General features: G+C 42.9%; 1 protein-coding gene across 1 annotated transcript in view; it reads left to right on the forward strand.

Annotated features, from left to right (window-relative positions):
• The first annotated feature begins 215 nt into the window (after positions 1-215).
• The window catches only part of casz1 (castor zinc finger 1), a 46,403-nt gene continuing 26,891 nt past the window's right edge, over positions 216-19,727 (forward strand). The window contains exons 1-2 of the mRNA XM_079226731.1: positions 216-347; positions 14,377-14,937. Of these exons, the coding sequence (XP_079082857.1) occupies positions 269-347; positions 14,377-14,937 (640 nt within the window). The 5' untranslated portion in view covers positions 216-268. The remainder of the gene's footprint in view (positions 348-14,376; positions 14,938-19,727) is intronic.

The following is a 19,727-nucleotide window of genomic DNA, read 5'->3' on the forward strand; positions in this document are numbered from 1 at the left end:
ACATCTGTGCTAGGAGGAGGGAGGGAGGGAGAGAGAGAGGGAGGGAAGGAGTGGAGAGAGAGAGAGAGAGAGAGAGAGAGAAGGAGAGAGGGGGTGGGTAAGGAGGGAGGAGAGATAGACAGCAAGAGATGAGAACAGAGTGGGAAAGAGGAAAGGAGTGAGAAGGAGAGAGAGAGGGAGAGAGAGACAGAAGGAGAGGGGGAGAGAGAGAGAGAGAGAGATAGAGAGAGAGAGAGCAGAGCCTTGGCAGAGAACAGTTGAGGAAAAAATGCCTTGCTTTGTGGAGAGAATTCTTCCAGGGCAGGAGGGAGAGGTGAGGCAGAGCGCAGAGGGCGGTCTGCTGCCAGGTAAGACTGACACACACCTTCCTCTCTCTCTCTCTCTCTCTCTCTCTCTCTCTCTCTCTCTCCTTTTTTTCCTCTCTCTCTCTCTCCCTCTCCTCACGCAGGAGTTGAGTGCTACCTCGAGGTGAACTGGTCTGCTACTAGTTGCTGTTGGCATGAGTCAGGCACGCATGTGTAGTGATGTGGTGGGTGGTGTCAAAGTGTGTGTGTGTGTGTGTGTGTGTGTGTGTGTGTGTGTGTATGTGTGTGTGTGTGTGTGTGTGTGTGTGTGTGTGTGTGTGTGAGAGAGAGAGAGAGAGAGAGAGAGAGAGAGAGAGCCTAACCCAGTGTGAAGAAACAAAGCAGGTGTAATGATTGTCCATTTGAAAAAAAAATGCCTTTTTTACCAATGCACATTTGTGCCTATAGTGCACTGGATGTCAGTGATGTGTTTCATTAGTTTTAATGGTGTGTTGCTTCCTCAAAACTTTGTTATTGACTTTTTGTACTTTGCCTTATAGCACGCCACACTTCCACTTGTGTGTATTCTAGTTACATTTATGACATTCAATGGTGAAAAGTACATTTGTTAACGTACTGTACGTTTCTCTCGAATTTTGAGGTGCATTTACTTTTACTTTATTTTACATTCACAGTTATTTCACAGTTATAGTTTAAATTTACTGTTATTCAATAGATTAATATTTTACAAACAAAATACACGATTGGGTTTTATATTAGCAACAGCTCTAAGATGTTTGCATTTTAATTAGGAATGATAAACCATTGATATAAAAATATAACTATTTGTTATAGTGAGTATTTTTTTTACTTTTAAAGTACTGACTTTCTTTTTTGAAAGTAGCCCTTTTACTTGTAATTGAGTATTTTTAAATTGGAGTGTTGCTACTTTTATACCTTTACTTATGGGATCAGAATACTTTATCCACCACTAATTACACATTACTTTAAAGGAAATAGTTGTTATCTATTGTAAGGCAATTTCAGGCCATTAAAGTGACAAAAGTCTACACAAATACACTTTAAATAAATTATCTAAATACACGCTTCCGCAAGCTCAAAATAAAAATAATTTAAAAAGCACCTAAAATCCTAGCTCTAATGTCAAGTGCAGATGTTTTCGGATATGACACGAGGTAATTTGCGGTGTTGGTGGAGATTGATTGGGCTGTTTGGATACAGATGTTGTGATGGAGAGGTTTGTCATCGGAGGGATTTTCCACTTTGCCGGTTTCTCCCTCGTGGAGACGAATAATCCTCCTCGTGAACAATTAGATTTTCTCCTTTTGGTTAAATAAATACTATGCCTGTGAACATAAACACAGATTTGCATGCGGCCCTGTGGGTGTCTCTCAAACAGCCGAGTGCCACAGCCTGATGGTGGGCCTGATATTCCTTGTCGAGGCCCACAGCACAAAAAAGAAAAAGAAAAAGAAAGACGAGGCAGAAGTTGGCCGGCTCCAACTTCACGCTTGCTGTTTATTTGTTTGTATAACAAATGGAACCAGCTTTCTGAGTGAAAGGTGAAGTCAGAATTGAATTTGGCTTGCGTTACCGTGGCGATCTGGCAACCGCTCCCTTGTCCCATAGGACTGCTCTGGTTGCTGTGTGCCGGGCGCGTGTGTTTGTTATTTAACTGACGTGTGTGTGTACGCTACTGCTCTAGTGCGTTTTGTGTGTGTGTGTGTGTGTGTGTGTGTGTGTGTGTGTGTGTGTGTGTGTGTGTGTGTGTGTGTGTGTGTGTGTGTTTGAGTAGTGGGTGGTGGTAGCAGCATTCACCAGAGAGACATTTTACTAAGCAGACATTTCCCCCTCTGTTTTCACTCTGACCTGGTAGGAGATTGATGACTGAATTGTGGAGTACATGTTAACAGTAACTGGTGATTTATGAAGATACTCAGGGTAAGTGAGGCTGCACAGGCTGGAGGGAAAGGAAAAGATATAGCCTTTTAAGTTAATGCAAAAATATAGCCTTTTTAAGAAATAATTGTTATTACCACTGCTGGGTTTGGAGTTAGAGTTGGATGTGAAGCGTTTGCTTTCCATTGGCCATGTGCCTTTTCTTCCTTTCGGACCTTTAAAGACTGACTTCATTCGACGTACAAGTTGAAAAAAGGAATCTAAAGAAAACACATCTGCATCTAGATGCATAGATGAATAGATATTACGATGAATTAATATAGATACATTTAAATTGAAAAAAACTTTTTCCTGGGTTTACACAGTGGAAAACTTCTCTTGGATGAACCCTTGCACTGCAACAAGTGCACTGTGTGTTTTGGCAGCCCCCCTTAGCCAAAGATCCCTCAGAAAATCCGCATGCAATTTTAGAAGAATCAGATTCTTTTCCTTTCCTTGGCTCGTGAACTCCCCTGATATTATGCAGACGGAGAATCCTCCTCTACATTCAAATAAGAGATTCAATCCACTTGGATGTGATCTATGGCATTTTTAAGGAATAAAGCAATTTTAGGGAATACGGAATAGTGCCTTCCCTGGAAGAGGGATGGCTTTCATTTTTTTCGAGGCACCTCTTAGACTGAGTGAAATGTTTCCCCTGTTCGCTCAGGGACGACTTTATTTCTTACCAGGGATTTAACACTCACTCAGTCCCCTCGTAAATACAGCGTCCCTCAGCCATTCGCTAGCCATAACTCATGCACTAACTCTCTAGCTAACTAAACTCGTATCGCAGAGCCAACACTTGTTTGTCTTTTACCTCAGCCTTTCTCTCTCCCTCTTCCTCTCTGTCTCTTTTCCTCCTCTTAGCTGATTTATACGTGACTGAATCTTCTCTGACTACCGACTCACAAGGCTCCTGCACGGCTCTCCTTGGCCCATTCGTGGAGTGGGTTTTAGAAGAAATGTGCATTTGAATACGAGCCAGCCTAATCTCCTCGAGGCTATTTAGAGTGAGCCTAATGCTCCAAGAATGAGCGAGAACAACACCGGAGAAAATGCGGACATCCCTCTCGGCGTGTCACAACACAACTCAGGTCTCAAAGAACGAAGCAAGTCTTTAATTTGCTGATGAAAATATTTCTGTAAGGCAAAGGACATACAATTCCTAGTTCAAGGCACCTGTTGAAGACATCAGTCCTTCGACAATTATTTGCGTGTGGTTATGTTTTTTTTGTCTTTCGTACCTGTGGAAATTCTTTTGACTTTTGAACATGACATCTCAATGGTACGATGAATAGCAGCTGATAAACTTTCAAGCCATTTCACTTTCAGTAGATGAAAGTGCTCAGGTGGGATGTTACAGTGTGGCGGAAGCCTTTACTGATCTGGTGCCGAATGGCATTTTGGGAAGAGACCGTCTTTCTGTCGTGGTTGCCGCATTGGTTGTTAACAGCCTGCTGGTACCTTCTGTTCTCTCAGCCCCTCAAGCATCTGAAGACCCTCTGAAGTCAAAATCACCCATTTTGATGTCTCATGGCAGCATCCGATGTTTTGTTGTATTTGCGTCTGAAAACACAGGCCCTGCTTGGAGGAATTACCCTCCGCACTCGTTGGTGTCGGATGGGGGAGGAGGGTATCATTCCCCCCCCTCCCCTCATCTCCCTGCTCTCCTTTGTGTCCTTCCTTTCTTTTTGATCTCACCATCAAATCTTCCCTGGTTTTTATGAGTGACGTTTACCCGAGAGCGGCTTGGGAAATGGCTGGGCTGAAGAAGACGTTTGAGAAAATGCGCCCGAGCAAGCTATCACCTTTGATAAAGCCATAGCTCCAGTGGGAGAGGAAGAAGAAAGCCAACGAGTAAGAGCATTGTTGGTAATGTAAAATGCCATGCAAGAGGGAGCATCTCTCTGATCCCCAGCCTGTTAAACCAACAATGTACAGTACAACAGATACTGCAGTGGTACATCAAGCACTTCTCTGTTGTTGTAACACAATGCATGCTTGACCCAGAGGACTGATCTGAATCTGGGGTACCACACTGTGCCTTTATTGTACATCAGCTGGCCACCAAATAATCTCATAATACAGCGCTCACACACACGGGGTGAGTCACACTGGTGCTGCCATCAACACTTGCATCCCTTCAGCTGTGTCACCGGTTGGCAAAAGGCTGGCAGTTCACTTGAAAGCGCTGCGAAAAGAGAAAGAAATAATGGGTAAGTGGAGGGTAGTTGGAGGCACAGAGTGCAAGAAATGTTAGCTTTAGTAATTACTACCTCCATAGAGAAGCAGTGGAGAGGACAGTGAGGCAAGCAGGCGCATGAAGGAGGCCCCGTGTGCAGATAATGAAGGGGTATCATTGTAGCTCCGACAGCGTTAATCTTAGAGTGCTCTACAGTGTGTGTGTGTGTGTGTGTGTGTGTGTGTGTGTGTGTGTCTCTATCTGGTTGTGTGTATGCTCTGTTCAGCATATGCTGCTGGGGTGTATGGAGGTCATGGTGCAGTGCCATTGACTCTCGCCCTACCAGTGACACCAGCCCACCTGACAGCATGGTTTCTCCGAGCATGCTGATGACAGTTGCCGCCTCTCACAGCTTCTTGAAGACAATCCTCAAACTCGGCAGCCTCAAAAGGCACTGGGATCACCGATCAGCACCCAAACTTGTCTACTTTGCAGAAGCGGGAGGAAGAAAGGGAGGAGAGCGGGAAAAAAGAGAGGGGGAAGAGCAGTCCAACTTTCTTTGAGCCTGGCTTTTTCTTTTCTTTTTTCTTTTCTTCCCATTTGAAGATGTGAGACACTCATTTAAGCCTCATTGCACACCAACACTCAACACACGAGAAAGTGTTATGAATATGTATCAACACAGCATATGGCAGCAGTAGCGCTGGGACTAGGTGTGTCCAGAAGGGTAGAGTGCTGCCGATGCATTATTCTCCATTCAAATTACCATGGTGAGAATGCCGCGAGGAGCTGAGAGGTGTTCTCCACCTCTTCAGCCCGGGCTGGAGCACAACCTGGATCGTGCCAAGCAGCAGGACCGGTGGAGCTGTGATGAGCACAGTAGGCCGGCTGAGTTTCCTTGATTTGGTGGAATTTTTTCGGCAGGTTCAAACCCAGCACTCGCTGACACGAGCGTGATTAAAAGTGATATTTCTGACACATTAGGATGCGCACGGGAAGTAACCTCCTCTAAAGCGTTCATTATTAGATGCATGACAGACCTGAATATTTATAAAATAGGTTTTAATAATTAATATCAGCAATCTGCTCCCGTAATTCATCAGATTTGCACTTCAACAGAGTATCCGTTTTCACTTTAAAATAATAATAAGAGGAATATTAATGTTGGAGAAATGTAAAACGGGCAGCTGGATACAGTGCAAATAGGTGAGCGCTCCATGTTCACTTCTGAGGCTTTGCTTTAACCTGTCACTTTTAAAATAAAATTACATTTTTAGCCGTCAACACTGCACCGTTTGAAAACCCTCAGTTGTTTGTGCTCGACAATTTAGTGAGTGGCTTCTCACAAATGTAGCAGGTCATGAAGATAAAGATGCCGGAGACAAAGTGGGTTTGGTGTAGAATGCAAAAGTAGTCGCTGTGGTTTTATCAAAAGCAAATTTATTTGTTTGAGTCAACTTCAGCAGCACTTCCTTTTGTATGCTGAGACCCAAAATAGACAGCACTCTTTTTCCTGTAAAGCAGTTTTGTTTGTTTCATCTTTTAACAGTCATATGACTTTTTTTCTCCCCCTTATTATTGTGAGTGTTGTTTTATCACACCTTCAAATTCAGTCACGGCACATACCTCAGTCTACAGAAACAAGAATGTTCCTGTTTTAGGTGAAAACTACGTTTTGTAACGCCTTCCAGTTCACATTTAACTTTTTTTTGGTAAATCATACTGTTTTAGTGCAGTCGCTGACTCGGTGGAGTGTTTATCCTCTCGCGGATCGTTTATTTCCTGAGTGTGTGTCTCAGAGCAAATGATGTGACCTGCAACAACGAGACAAAAAGGAGCACAATGCCCTGCTGTCTCCAACCTTGCAAGAATGCACGCATGCAACACACACACACACACACACACACACACACACATGCACACACTTAATATTGGTAACAACCACTTAACATATGTGTTTACAGTGTATTATGCACATACCCACACTCCCCCAACCATCAATGGACACACATACACTTTAAAATATCACATAACATGTCAACTTATTGCCACTTTCATTCTGCCAATCGGAAAAGTAAAAAGAAAGCAAAAGTTTGGACGCCGAGTTACAGCCACAGGGTCTAAGAACTGCAAATCCCACGAGCAGGAAGACTCATTCTCATCACTTCCTCTCTTAGCCCGAGAAACAATGTATTGTGATCAAACTTTAATGGCGATTCATAAGAATAAATTGAGCATTAAAAGAGTGTCATGCAATTTATTTTAAAGTCAGCGTTTAAAGCCTTAGATTTTGAGCGAGCCGTGGGTCATTTTCGGACAGGTAGAGAACCTGCTCGGGGTGACATTTTAACGGGCACCTGTGATTCATTCTACCGCGTATAAAGTCCAAAAGAGGAAAAGTCTGTCAGGCAGAGCAAATGTTTTAATGGGAGCCAGGGATCGATGTTGTCAGTGCAGGCATCCTGTCTGGAAATACATGCCGTTTTGGGTTAATGTCACCTCCTTCTTTCTTTTCAAGGAGAGAGGAGAGAAGAGAAAAAGAGCAAACGTTCCAAGCCAGGCCAAATTTAGGGAAATGGCTTGAAAAACATTGACTCGCACTCTCATTCACAAGGCCCCCGTATCTGAAAAACAAATTTGAAATGTAACCTTGGAAATCAATTAAGAAGTCCCCGGGAGCTCGAGAGGAAAAAAGAGAAAGGTCCACCCTTCTTTTTCCTTCTTCCCCCTCCCGACACGTCTTTTTCTCTCCGGTTAACGGGGACTTGGATCTGCCCATCAGAGCACGGCATTGTGTGAGGAGGCTTTGTCAGTCGGGGCTTTATTTAATTTTTTTTAACGGCAGAGTGCCTTATATGCTGTCAAAATGTCTTGAGAGTCTTATTAAAGAAATGCCACAGCTCATTTCCTTGTAATGCAAGTCTTATGCTGGTGAAAGGGGGCATGTCTAAAGATCTAAACAGCTTTGCTTTTTAGGCTTCACATTAGGGGTTATCTGTAAGGGCTTGTCATTGATTGACATTATCTGGCCTGACAGGGCCTCATATCAAGGTTAACCTCATGGACATAAGTGCCACCCGCACGGACACACAAACGCACTCACTCGCTCACACACACACACTCACAGTCAAATAAGGCGATCTCTCCTCAACTTCCTGTTGAGCGGGGTGCTACGTACCGTATGTGTGCCGGCTTCATCCGTGTGTGTGTGTGTGTGTGTGTGTGTGTGTGTGTGTGTGTGTGTGTGTGTGAGACAGGTGGAGATTTCCAGACTTAATTGATAACTAATGGAGCGGCGTGTGCTGAGTTTACCCTGGAGGATTGACACAGTGTGTGTTTGTGTGTGTGTGTCCTGTGGAGAGATAGAGGGGCTAGGTGATCGTAAGGGGATGGGGATGACTTACTCAGCAGTGCAGCTCCGGATTCGGGTAAATTAAATACGGCCCCAAAGATAATGACATCGAATGACATGCACCAGTCTGGTGGCTCCCGACCTCTTAGGCGAGTCGGTTGCTCACTTCACGACAGAAGAAAGTGTGTAAGTAACACTCACAATACACACGCGCACACACACACACACACACACACATCTCCCCTTCTCCCTCCCAACAAGTCACAAAGGCAAAGAGAGATCCCCGTGACCAAAATACAACTGAAGCAGTTAATCTGTACAGATATTAGCTCAAGGGCCCCTGAGAGGTGCACTGCTGAGCCCCTTCTCCACTGTACTACCCACACTGCCTTGCTGCCGCACCAAGCCGAGCAACCATGAGGGAGGGACACAGGGGTCGTCTGCTCATTTACCATGGCGGTTGGCTTATCAAATTGCACTCGCGGTGTCTTGAAACTGAACATGGGAGCTAAGCTTCAAAACAAAGCTGCAGGAATAAATTTCCCTTGTTTCATTCTGTGGAAGCATGGGACTGTGGGCCATTGTGTATTTTTTAGAGCAAAAGTTTTTTGCTTTCCACAACACACACACACTTTAAGTTGTCATCTGGGTGCCAGCTGGTTGTCCAGATTTGATGTACAATTTTAACAAGTTCACCGTGTGTCCCATGAATTACCCTAAGCAGCGAACTCAATGAAAGTTGGCTGTTTTGGTTCGTGGCTGTCAGAATGGTTCTTGTCACTCATGTCAGATTGTTTTTTTTTCTTCTCCCTGAGACCATTTTAAGCAGCTTGTCCTCTGCTCTAGAAAACACCATAATTACCCTGTTTGTGATGAGGCCTGAGGGCGTATTTGTCCTTAGATTTCAACTTTCCTGCCTGATTGCCCTCAAGTTCAACGTCTTTCCTCTTCCGCCTAGACTTGAAATATACTTTGTATTCTTCAGCCATTGTCCTGTGTAGTCGGTGTGTGTGTTAATGGGTCCGTTTGGGTCTGCCTTTGTCCTGCATTTTTTTTCTTTGTGATTTGCAGCGGTGTGACGGTAGTGTGGCGTTTGGCTGAGGGCTTGAGTTTGATAACAGCCCGTGGACCGAGCTGAAGTGAAATAGTCCAAACTGGTCCTTCAAGGTCAGCACCCACAGAAAGACGGCACACAACGTGCAAGGTCATGTTCTAGACTAAAAGCAATAAGTGCTTTATTGATAGAAAAAAAACAACAACAACAAGCAGGCAGATGTGCAACCAACTGATTAATAATAAAATACATTTGTGAGAGAGAGGGACAGGGGGAGGGTAGGGGGGGGAGAAGAGACAGCCACCTCCCGACTGTATGACCACATGTCTGTGTGCTGCATGCGTGTGCCTGTCCTGCATGCATGTACAATATGTGTGTAGAACAACATTGATCCTGGAGTGGGACCTAAAAAGAAAAATCTATGAGAATTCCAGTAGTTAAAAAAAGAACCAAATGTGACAGATTGGTGCTGGTGGCGGTTTCCCTGGTGCACAGTCTGTCTCTTCTGCAGTTTGTGTGATCTGTAAAGTACAGTGTGAAACTACCGTTTAAAAGAAGATCACAAGCAACCCAGTCTTTCGACAGTAATCCACGTATCATATACATCTGATCAGTATCATGTTTTATGACAGAGACAACGGTCACAGTGGGTTCCTTTTTTTCCATGCAGTCACTTAATGAACAATGTGCCTTTTGTACTGCACCTATTGTGCCATTATCTTTTTATGAAAATAAGCACAGGGCATTGGACTGTCGTCATCTTTTATGTGCCTCTATCGCTCGCTCTCTCGCGTGCTGTGCTCTCTTTTTCTCTCTTCCCCAACCTGGCAAACCTGCCAAGTGAGTAGGGCTCCGAAGTGGATCCGTCAGTGGCAGATTTAGATGTTGAGGTGGGGAAAGCCAAGTCCCCAGCCAAACCTGTTCCTTCAGGAAGGCTCCGAGAGACAATGGTGCTTTGAGATTTCCATATGCTCTGCCACCCCCTTCCCCTCAGTGATCACCTAAAGTTATCCCCCCCACCCACCCCTCTTGCTCCGTAGTTAGTGCATACCCGCTTTTACACCCCCCCTTTTCTAAATCTCTTTTCTACATAAACTTCTCCTCAGATGCGCCCACCCCTAAACCCCCTTCTATCAACTAGTTGGCAATGGCATTGTTTTTAATCATCAGAACCTCAAAATTATTATTATCGCTTCTGATGCGGCAATTAAAACTTCAGGTCAGAGGCACAACGAGCGGTGATCAGCAGCCGAGCTGAGAAGTTTTAATTAGACGATCAGAACCATTAATGCACAAAAAAAAGGTGTGCGCTGGGAAATTAACGGGAACGTCTTAATCAGGGTTAGCGACTCCGAAGAGGAGTCAAGTGAACAGAGAGCAAAAAACAAATCATTTCCGCACCACTGGGACAAAACTCAATTAAATATGCATGCGGAAAAATGGAAATTTCTCAGCATCGGCTACACCGACTGTTGGAAAACTGTGGTAAAATCTCACGGCGGGGTCGACAACCTGCTTATTGTTATTCTTGTGTTATAAAAATGAGAGAGGGGCCAGATGCTGAGGTCTGGGTGTCGTGGCGTAGTTGTCCATCAGTGGCTTTCTCCTTGACTTCATTGTGCCGGCTGCCGCAGCCTCTCTACCGTGCAGCGGGAAGAGAGAGACGAAGAAAACAGCCTCCTCCTGCAAGCTGTAAATTTACAAATATTAAAACATGATAATTTTTAAGTGTGTCTGTGTATGTTTGCCTGTGTGGCTCAGTGATTTCACTGAAACACTCGTGCACACGCGCTCTCTCACACATACATCTCCCTTGAGAGCCAGAGACACAAAAGGTTCACTGAGCTACACACAGGGAGTTGCAGCATTCCCGATTAATCTGCCAAAGGTTCATAAAGTTATAACTAGGATTTTCTTTTAAAGAGCTACAGCAACTCTCGGTTGCATATTGTAAAATAATCCTGAGCTGAACAGACATCTCCCAGACCCTGTTTGTATTAATTAACTCCTGATATTGCGGGAGGGGGGGGTTGTCCTTGTGTCAGTCATGTTGGAACTCAGCAGGAATCTACAACAAGCCCTGTACCTGTGTTTGATTAGGTGAAGAGATAAGCTTCAGTTTAAACAGCTAATATCTACGTCTCTTATATACAGACCCTCCTGCGTGTTCGCTCCATACAAACTGACAACACTGCAGGGAGTCGGCGTGTTTATGGAGCAGCACTGCACTTTGAATGAACAATAAAGTCAAGTTATTCCATTTTCTACATGTTGTTTATGCGACTTTAAATCTTCCATAAGATGATTGAACACACATTTTGGACATAAGCTGCCTCGCCTTGTGTGACAAAAAGAGGTAAAGCCATGATCCTGGCCGTGACAAGCCGTCTCAACTCCCACATCCTTTACCCGGGGCGGCCTTGATTACATTCTGTGCACGTTCACACAAATAATGCACTTCCAACAGCGTTATTAGGATTTCAAACACCACTTGATTGGGCATGATATCATTCTGGCACACAAACAGAGAATCTGCATCAAAAACCAACAAGACCTGTGGGGCTTGGAGCCTGTGGAAGAGTTAGTTTGTCAGTGGGGAGGGCGAGACTAAAACACAAGCTGTGTCATCCAGTGCTGAGAAGAAACAGGGATCGAAAGAACTTTGATGCACTTATTTCAGTCTGAAGATGAAAAAGAACCTGACCTCGTCCAAATGTATTCAAAGTATTTTCAGGACTTTTTCCTCAGGTTTTGGCCTTATACAGACAGTATGCGGCGCTCCTTTGCGGCCCTGCACTGTTTCCAGTAAAAATAATGTCACGTTAACATAAGCAGTTGGAAAAATTAGTTTCAGCTGTTGGGTTGAAATTCAAACCTGCCTGTTTTTTTCCAACTCCCAGTGCTTACTGAGGTGTCACCGCCCTTGACAATTAGCACACCAGGCTAAAACAGACTGTAAATAATGTCCAATCCATGTGACAGTGTTGTTTTTCTGTCTGATATTCATTAATAAGGCAGAATGCTTACTGGACTCTCAGAGAGGTGGGGGAGTTGGTCCCAGAGGGAAAAGTTGTTCTTTCATGTAGGTCCCCACAGATTTGATCTCATTGTACGCTATCATGCACACAAACGACTTGAGGTAAACAGCTTGGGGTTACCATAGCAATCCCTATTGTAAGCAAAGGCAAAAAGCAGCCGTGGACAGAAACCCTCAGCATAAATAATAGTTCAGACAGCTTCCATAAACCATTGAACCATAGCATGTTCCTGCTCACAGGAAACCCACAGTATTAAATTTGTCTTAAAGCACGCCCTACCTTTAAAAAGAAAACACTGAATATGTGCTTAAGCTGTCTGATAATTCAGTTAGAGGCCTGTTAGATACTCAACCAGTAGCACTTAGTCGTCGACGCACACTCCGTATTGTTAACAGAAAATCATACATAAATACTCACTAATGGAAAAAAACAACTGTGTCGGGGTCATTTCCTACAAGGAGCTTGGGATTGCAATGCAAAGGAAATCGGCAGTTAAAGCATGAAATACTGAACACAGTAAACAGAAAAAAAATGACTTCCACTGCAACACCCAAATGACCTCAATCTTCCTTTGGAGAGTATTACTAAAAAAAAATAAAAAAATAACTTGAGAATTTATGTCTTCCACTTCCTAATAGTTTTTCAAGCTGATTCCTTCTCTTTTTTTCAAAATTGCTGCTTCTAAAAGGTGACCCTTTCACCCCCGCCTGCAATTGTCTAACACTAAATTGCACAGTAATGTGCTGCTGATATACGGCCCCCTCAAACCTACATAATTCCTGAAGCTATTGTTTCAGAGAGGAAGCCCGAAACGTAAATACAGTAACTGAGAAAGCATGTGTGCAGAGCACGGGGTGCATTGTCTGGCGACGGGGTGATCTGTAAGCACCTTCAAATTGTATATCCTCTAATGAATCCACAGCTTTGCAAAAGAAAATGAAAACAGGATTTTATGTTGCGCCGATGTGATTTACATAATGCTTGCAATGGCTCACACATGATTGTGCTTGGCTTTACGGCTGAGAGAAAATGAAGAGGCTTGTGCTCATTGTTATATAAAGTGAATTGAGTCTTTAAGATAGAACTTTGTTACCTCTCGTATCACACATTTCTGTCTGCTGAAATGGTGTGTCCATAGCTCAGTATGCTGTATTATCTTAATCACAGTGTGGCTGAGTTAGGATTCAATACAACTTCACACGGGGAGAACTATCTCCACTGTGGCATGCTGTTTAACTGTTTTCACAGAGCCTCGACTGACAAAGCATTACATACAACCGAATAAAAACATGATACAAGTTAAAATGCTTGTCTGTTCCCTGGTGGTTATCTGCTTCTTTTTTTTTATACCATAAATACTGTGACTCACGGTCACCTCCTCCTCGCTTTTTAAAAGTTATTTACAACTTGATAACGATCTGGCCTTGATTTTGAGTCTGGAAAATGCTGTTGGAAGGTGAACTTTGGTGGCTCTGGAAATAAAGTGAAAGGAACTAGAGTGCAGTTTCTGCCCTAAAAAGGCAGCTCTGGATATGGAATGCCACAGGCAGCTGTTCCTGCCTCATCAGAGGACATGTTATAAAGATAGCCCCACTTGGGTTGAAATAATGCCACCCATTGCTGCCCCAAAGCACACTCTATCATGCTCTATTGTTCAGAGAGGCCGCACTGGGGGAAAGATGTTGAGACTGTGCAGTCTGTCTTGTTTCGTAAAGAAATGTAAAACATGGTACCGACAAAAAAAAAAGAATGTCTCTGTGTTATTTTCTTGGCCAGATCAACAGTAAAAGACGGCAGAGGGTAGAAAGAGTACATGGTATATTACTTTTTGAATCCTTTGAATAAAACAAACCAGCAGCCTATCCAGAAAAGATACCTTTACAATACAGTTATTGGGTGTAATCCTGCTGAATAGCCAACGTGAGAACACAGCTCTAAAAAGACCAGAATGCGCTCAGCATTTTCACTCCACTTCCTGACAGCTTTAACGCTGAGCAGCCCCCCACTCAGTGGCAGGACCACAGCCTCTTGAGGTGAGAGTGAAGATAACATTTCACAGTGTCTCTATAGTGCTGTCATGTGAAGGATTATGTAGCCGTGTATGTGCTGCTTGTAGTACTGTAGGGGGTCTGATACCTATCTCTCTGTGGTTTCAGCTGCCTGGGCTTTTTTTCTCCTTTTCTTTTTTTTTTCATTACTGCTTTCAACTCTGAGCTGACCGAAGAGGTGTGACTTAGAAAGATATGTACAGTATCTCTGTGTGTCCTTCCAGTCTGTTATTGTTAAGTGCTTTTGGGTGTTATTAATAGCAGCAGTCACTGTTGTTCACTGTTGTTTTTCCAATGTGATGTTGAAAATCAGTACAACTTGTACCGATATGGCAAAGCTGGTTCAAACTGTGTCACTGGTGATACTGGAAATTGCTAATTGAGTGAAAAGTGTATAATCGTCATACTGAATAACTTAAACTAATCTTATTTTTCTTCTTCTCTTGTTTCCATTAGCTGAAAGGAGTTTATGCACTGAAACGATCTCAGGAAAATCCAAGATGGCCGCCAAAAGGAAAGGTGGCCTAAAACTCAATGCTATCTGTGCCAAGCTGAGCCGTCAGGTGGTGTTCGACAGCAGCTCCCAGAATGCAGAGGGAGACCAGAGTGTAGCTGAAAACAGTGAGCACGGCAGTTCCCACTACGATGACAATGAGACCAACTTCCCCGAGAGCCTGAACCTCAGTCAGAGTCTAGAGGAGGACCAGAAGAGACGTGAGGCCATCGAGAAGTGGGTGAACGGCGAGTACGGCGAAGAGCTGCCGGCTCACGCCGACGAACACGAGCATGAACTCAAAGTCAGCAATGACGGAGATGGCCCTCCTGACGGCGTGTACATGGTACACCCCACGGGCTGCAGCGATGACGAGGACGATGCAGAGGAGGCCGAGCCGGTGGCGGGCTCCCAGGATGGCAGTTATCGTGGCGACAAAGAAGCCGAAGACAGGCCTCCAAAAAACAACACCTACATCCCACCGCGCGACGCCCGGAGCCGCCAAGCACCGTTCTCCTCGACAGGTACATTTTGACCCTTCTAATGTCCCTGCCATACGATTTATACTTGACCCTTTTTAGACTTCTTAAAGCGACATAACCTTTGACCTTCAAAACATTCCCCTTCATAGTATTAAGGGGCAAACCCTTCAATGGAGGGCGGGTGACATTGCCGCATCCACATAAGCTTAAGTGTGCCCATTATTGGGAAGAGGCACTCTAGAGTTACATTATGAATAGCCAGTGACATTATTACCCTAAAGACAGATTCAACTGGCAGGCCGGGGAGGTGGGGGGGGGGACAGGAACTTGTCAGTGGTTAACTGCAAAAAGAAATTCATAAATGGAGTAGGCTTACAACGTAAGGCTGTTTATGCGCTCTCCCAGCAGCTGCGGGCCAAGAGCGCATGGCAGGACCAGGCTAAGCTTCATATTACACCCAGGATTACATATTGAGTCTTTGATTTTCCCTAAGCTCACTAAACTTAGCCACCGCTTCAAACTCCTCTATTACATGGAGTTGTAGTCTGCCGTAGGGGAGCGTGTTTTTTTTTCATTTGTCAAATAAAGTCAGAAACGAGTTCAACATCACTGATTATCAAATAGAAAAAGCTGGCACAGGCAGTCGTTCGGAAGTAACAAGAGTATGTATCAACAGCACAAACATCTTAGTGACACTAGATGCATACGCACTATAGGAAAGTTTGGCCTTTGTATGGCAGGAGTTAAAGAAAAGGAGAAAAAAAAGAAGAAGAAACATAGCTCGCTTATAAGAATAGATAAAGCGTGTTTCACAGACACCCAGAGAGGAAAAAAACAGCAATTTGCAAGTGAGACCGGTTGTTGCGGTACAAAAACAAGTTTTGTTTTGTGCTTGCTCACCTCACTTTTACAGTTTTTTGGCCTTTCATCTAGGTTTAGCCATCTACCTCAGAGTCATGCGTGCTCTTTTAGGTTGCATTTCTTTGTTTTACAGCAGCGGCTCTGGCCACACAAAGAATTGGGGGTAGGGGCTTCTCAGAAAATGAAGCAGGTTTCATTTCAGAGGCAAATGAAGAAGCCTTTGTGGTTTTAATTAGTCATTTTGTGTTTATTTCATGGCCATAAAAACACCTGTCTGTAAATATGTATTACTGTTGTGTAGCAGGCCTACACCTTTCCCTCCACTGGCTCCCTAACTACTTTACATCTCACAGCAAAGCCATAGTGTTTGAAGACTGAGAGCATCCTGCATCAGTTGCAAATCTTGTCTTTAGAGTGTTTTTTTCTTCTTCTCAGAGTTTCTCTTTGTTGATTGTAACTAGGGCATCTATATTGCCGTGTTTCTGCTCAGCTCACAATTAAAACATTTTTTCCCTCCTCTCTCTCTATCTCTCTCTCTCTCTCGCCGCTGTCTTTCAAAGGCTGATGCGGAGTGCACATAATTATGCATATAAACATAGTGGCTTAATTATCTCTCACAACATCAGTGACAATGTAATTAACAAACATTGCAAGATCAATGAGAGAAACTGCGACCTTCAAAACATTTAACTCCTCACATTGAGGCATCGTGCGGATTTCCTATCAGTGCGAAACCCCAGAATACTTTTCCTAGATAATTTAGATGTCGCATTAGAGCTCTCATAAGCCAGTCAATGGAAAAAAACAATGAATAAAAACTATGAAAGCAAAGACAGAGATGCTCATAGCGATGGATCAAACAGGCTTGACCGTGACTTCCATTTGCAATTCTGGGTTCACTGCAAAAGGTTATTGTTCATTTCAAGCCGTTTCAAAGCCCCCGCTATTTACTGCCTGTTAATTAACTAACCAAACAGAGAGGAAGTTTGAAGCTCCATGCACTTTTGTGTGTGTGTCAAATTAGTCCAAACAAATGTGCATAATGTCATTTATTCAATGCAACTCTTTATTAGACTACCACTGCCCATTTAAATAAAACACTCTTAAACTAATTCACCAACATCAACACAATTTGCTTTTTTAAACTCATTCAAATTATTGCACCCCATAAAATAATCCCACAGTGCAAAACTTTCTCTGACTGAACTAACGCATGTTATTAGAACTTTTTTTTTTAACTAAATAGTTTACATTGTGCATGTGTGATTCAAAAGTGACAGCTGTATTCAAACCCCAGATTAGTCCATATATAGCCACTAGTATGCACCTTTATCATCAGCGACACCTCTGCCTCTCAGTCCTGTGAGCAGAGAAGCTATGCCACACTGATGGCCATGTTTGGTCAGCCAAAAGGAGATATAATGCCCAGTCTGTTATCATATCTGGGAGGGGAAATGTGGCCCAATAGCCTCAAATATAGACTGGCAGGTATGTGCCGTTTGTTGGGCTTTGCTTGCCTGAAGTGTCAAGATTAGAAACCACTTGTTTGTAGAGTTTCCAGTGACACCAGAGAGAGTGCAGAAGGGAAATGTCAGATGTGAGGTTTATTTATGTCTTTTTTTTTCTTCCTTTATTTTACTTGATGGGTTTGGGTGGTAGCATTAGTGGAGGGGCCAATCTCACCGTAACCCGTACACAGTTTCCCACCTGGTGTCACATGGCATCATTAAAAGGAAACCAGATAGGGCTCGAGTAGAAAACTCATTTACATGGTGTTTTAGAAAGGTTATCTCCTGTCAGTTCCAGTCATAATCCTTTCAAGTCCAATCATTTGCCTTTTCGTTGATAGCAGGCCACATGGCTCCGCTGATGAATAAAGAGACTTGGATAAGTTTTTTTAGAGAAGGTGATGATAAAACCGTAAGCAAATAGAATATGAAAAAAAAGAGGTGCCGGTGCTCCCATGACAGAAACCACTAGTCTCTCTGCAGTAATTAGCAATTGACTCTGCAACAAAAATTAAAGATGTTTTATTTAATTTTGAAACCTACTCCAAAGCAAAAGTTGACAGAGATTAATCCATTCCCATTCAATACAGAACCAGCCTTGACACAAAAATAATCTATATATAATATATATATATATATATATATATATATAATATATATATATATATTATTTATATATATATATATATATATATATATAGAGACATTTTCTAAATATGATTTTTTCTAAATATGATTTCCATTTATTCTGCTTTGCTCTTTTTAAATACCATCCCTCAGTCAGTATGTGTAGTTCCATTTTCTGACTTTTCTGATACGGGGGCTGTCCTAACTTTAGAGCTATATGATATACTGTGACCTGAGGTACCCTTACACATAAAGGAGCAGTCTAATCCAGCCAAGCACTCAGGTTATCAACACCTAAATCAAATGAGAAGAATGTTTAGACAAATTACATCTTGAGTGGACATGTTCAAAATGTTAAATTCATTTTGTACCCTGCAGAAAATACTCTACAATATACAATATTTCACTCGGTTTCGGTACATGTGAAAACATGGGAGATTTGATGAAAAGATATGTGAGGCATTTCCTCTCAAATACATGATCCATTTCTGTTAAATTGTCATGCCCTTTCGATCCACCGGATAATCTTTCATACTGATCCACTGCGCAGAGGAGCAACCCCAACGCAGTGAATGGAAATTTGGGGATTATTTTACATGCTCCGTGGGAGATGTGAAAAGCAGGGCACAGAGACTGATTTAGCAATAACTGAGAAATCTGAGACAAGTGCTGAAATATTTACGTATTAATTACCCGGGTGGTAGGCGGTATTAATTCTCACCAGCTCATGTTTTGATGGTGATATGATGTGAAAAACATTTTTTTATTTAAAAAAAAGAAGGTTTTTGACCCTGGTCCTGTGACCGTGCCAAAGATGAGTTAAGAAGGCCAAAGCTTTAACATGACCCAGGTGAAATCATCATCTGGTACATTAATACCATGTCAGTGTTCTGGTATCCTGCCTCACATGCAAACTGAGATTTATGGAGTCGAGTCGGATAAGCACAACACAACTGCCTCATTTCTCTCTCACGTACCCTTTCCTCTCTCTTTTTTGTCCCTCCACTGCTTTCAGGCAAAATCATGTTTCCCTTTTCCCCACTCTCTGACCTCTTGCACTAACCTGGATGAAAGTTAATGGGCCAGAATTAATCTCCACATAATGCAATTAAACTATACATTGACAATATTTCGCCTGTGTCCTTGGGGAAGTTGTCCAATTGAATGGACTCTTAAAATGAAAGGGATGTTTCAGTTCACAAATGTGTGAAAAGGGGAAAGGATTCATTCTTTTAGCTCTTAAAGGTGACACAATAATCATGTTATTTTCAAATGCCTTGCACCGAGCTTCGAGGATTATGAATTGCACTTAACATGCCGTCACTTTCTGGAAGATAGCAGTTATGATTATGTCATTTTCAAATTGTGCAGCATCACTCATCATGTAAAAATATGTGGTGAAGTGAGCTGATGGTGTTACTTCGTTTCGAAGAAGTTGTATAAACAATTTCCCCCAATAGATTCCCCTATAATCTCAAATGTGATCTCTTACCAAGATCTCCTGCTCTTACATGTAAAATATGTACTCAATATGTTATTCAATTTTCTAATATCAAGGTGATTCTCTAATAAATGTTGATGGCATAACATAATACAAATAGAAAATCAGAAGAAGTGTGTTTATTCAGGGTCTCCTTTGGTACAGTCACTTGCAGATTGTGCAGGACTGACTTCTAGTACAACCAAAACAGGAAGAGCATTGCCTCAGACTGCTTGCTTGTAGACACATGAATGCACAGAGATGTACCGGGTAGCCGCTGCTCTAGAATCCCTTTTCCTGTTTTTAAATGTACTACAGTTTAGAAACAACAGGTATAGCCATATGACATTGATTGT

Source organism: Taurulus bubalis, assembly GCF_910589615.1.
Source record: "Taurulus bubalis genome assembly, chromosome: 11".
Taxonomy (NCBI): domain Eukaryota; kingdom Metazoa; phylum Chordata; class Actinopteri; order Perciformes; family Cottidae; genus Taurulus; species Taurulus bubalis.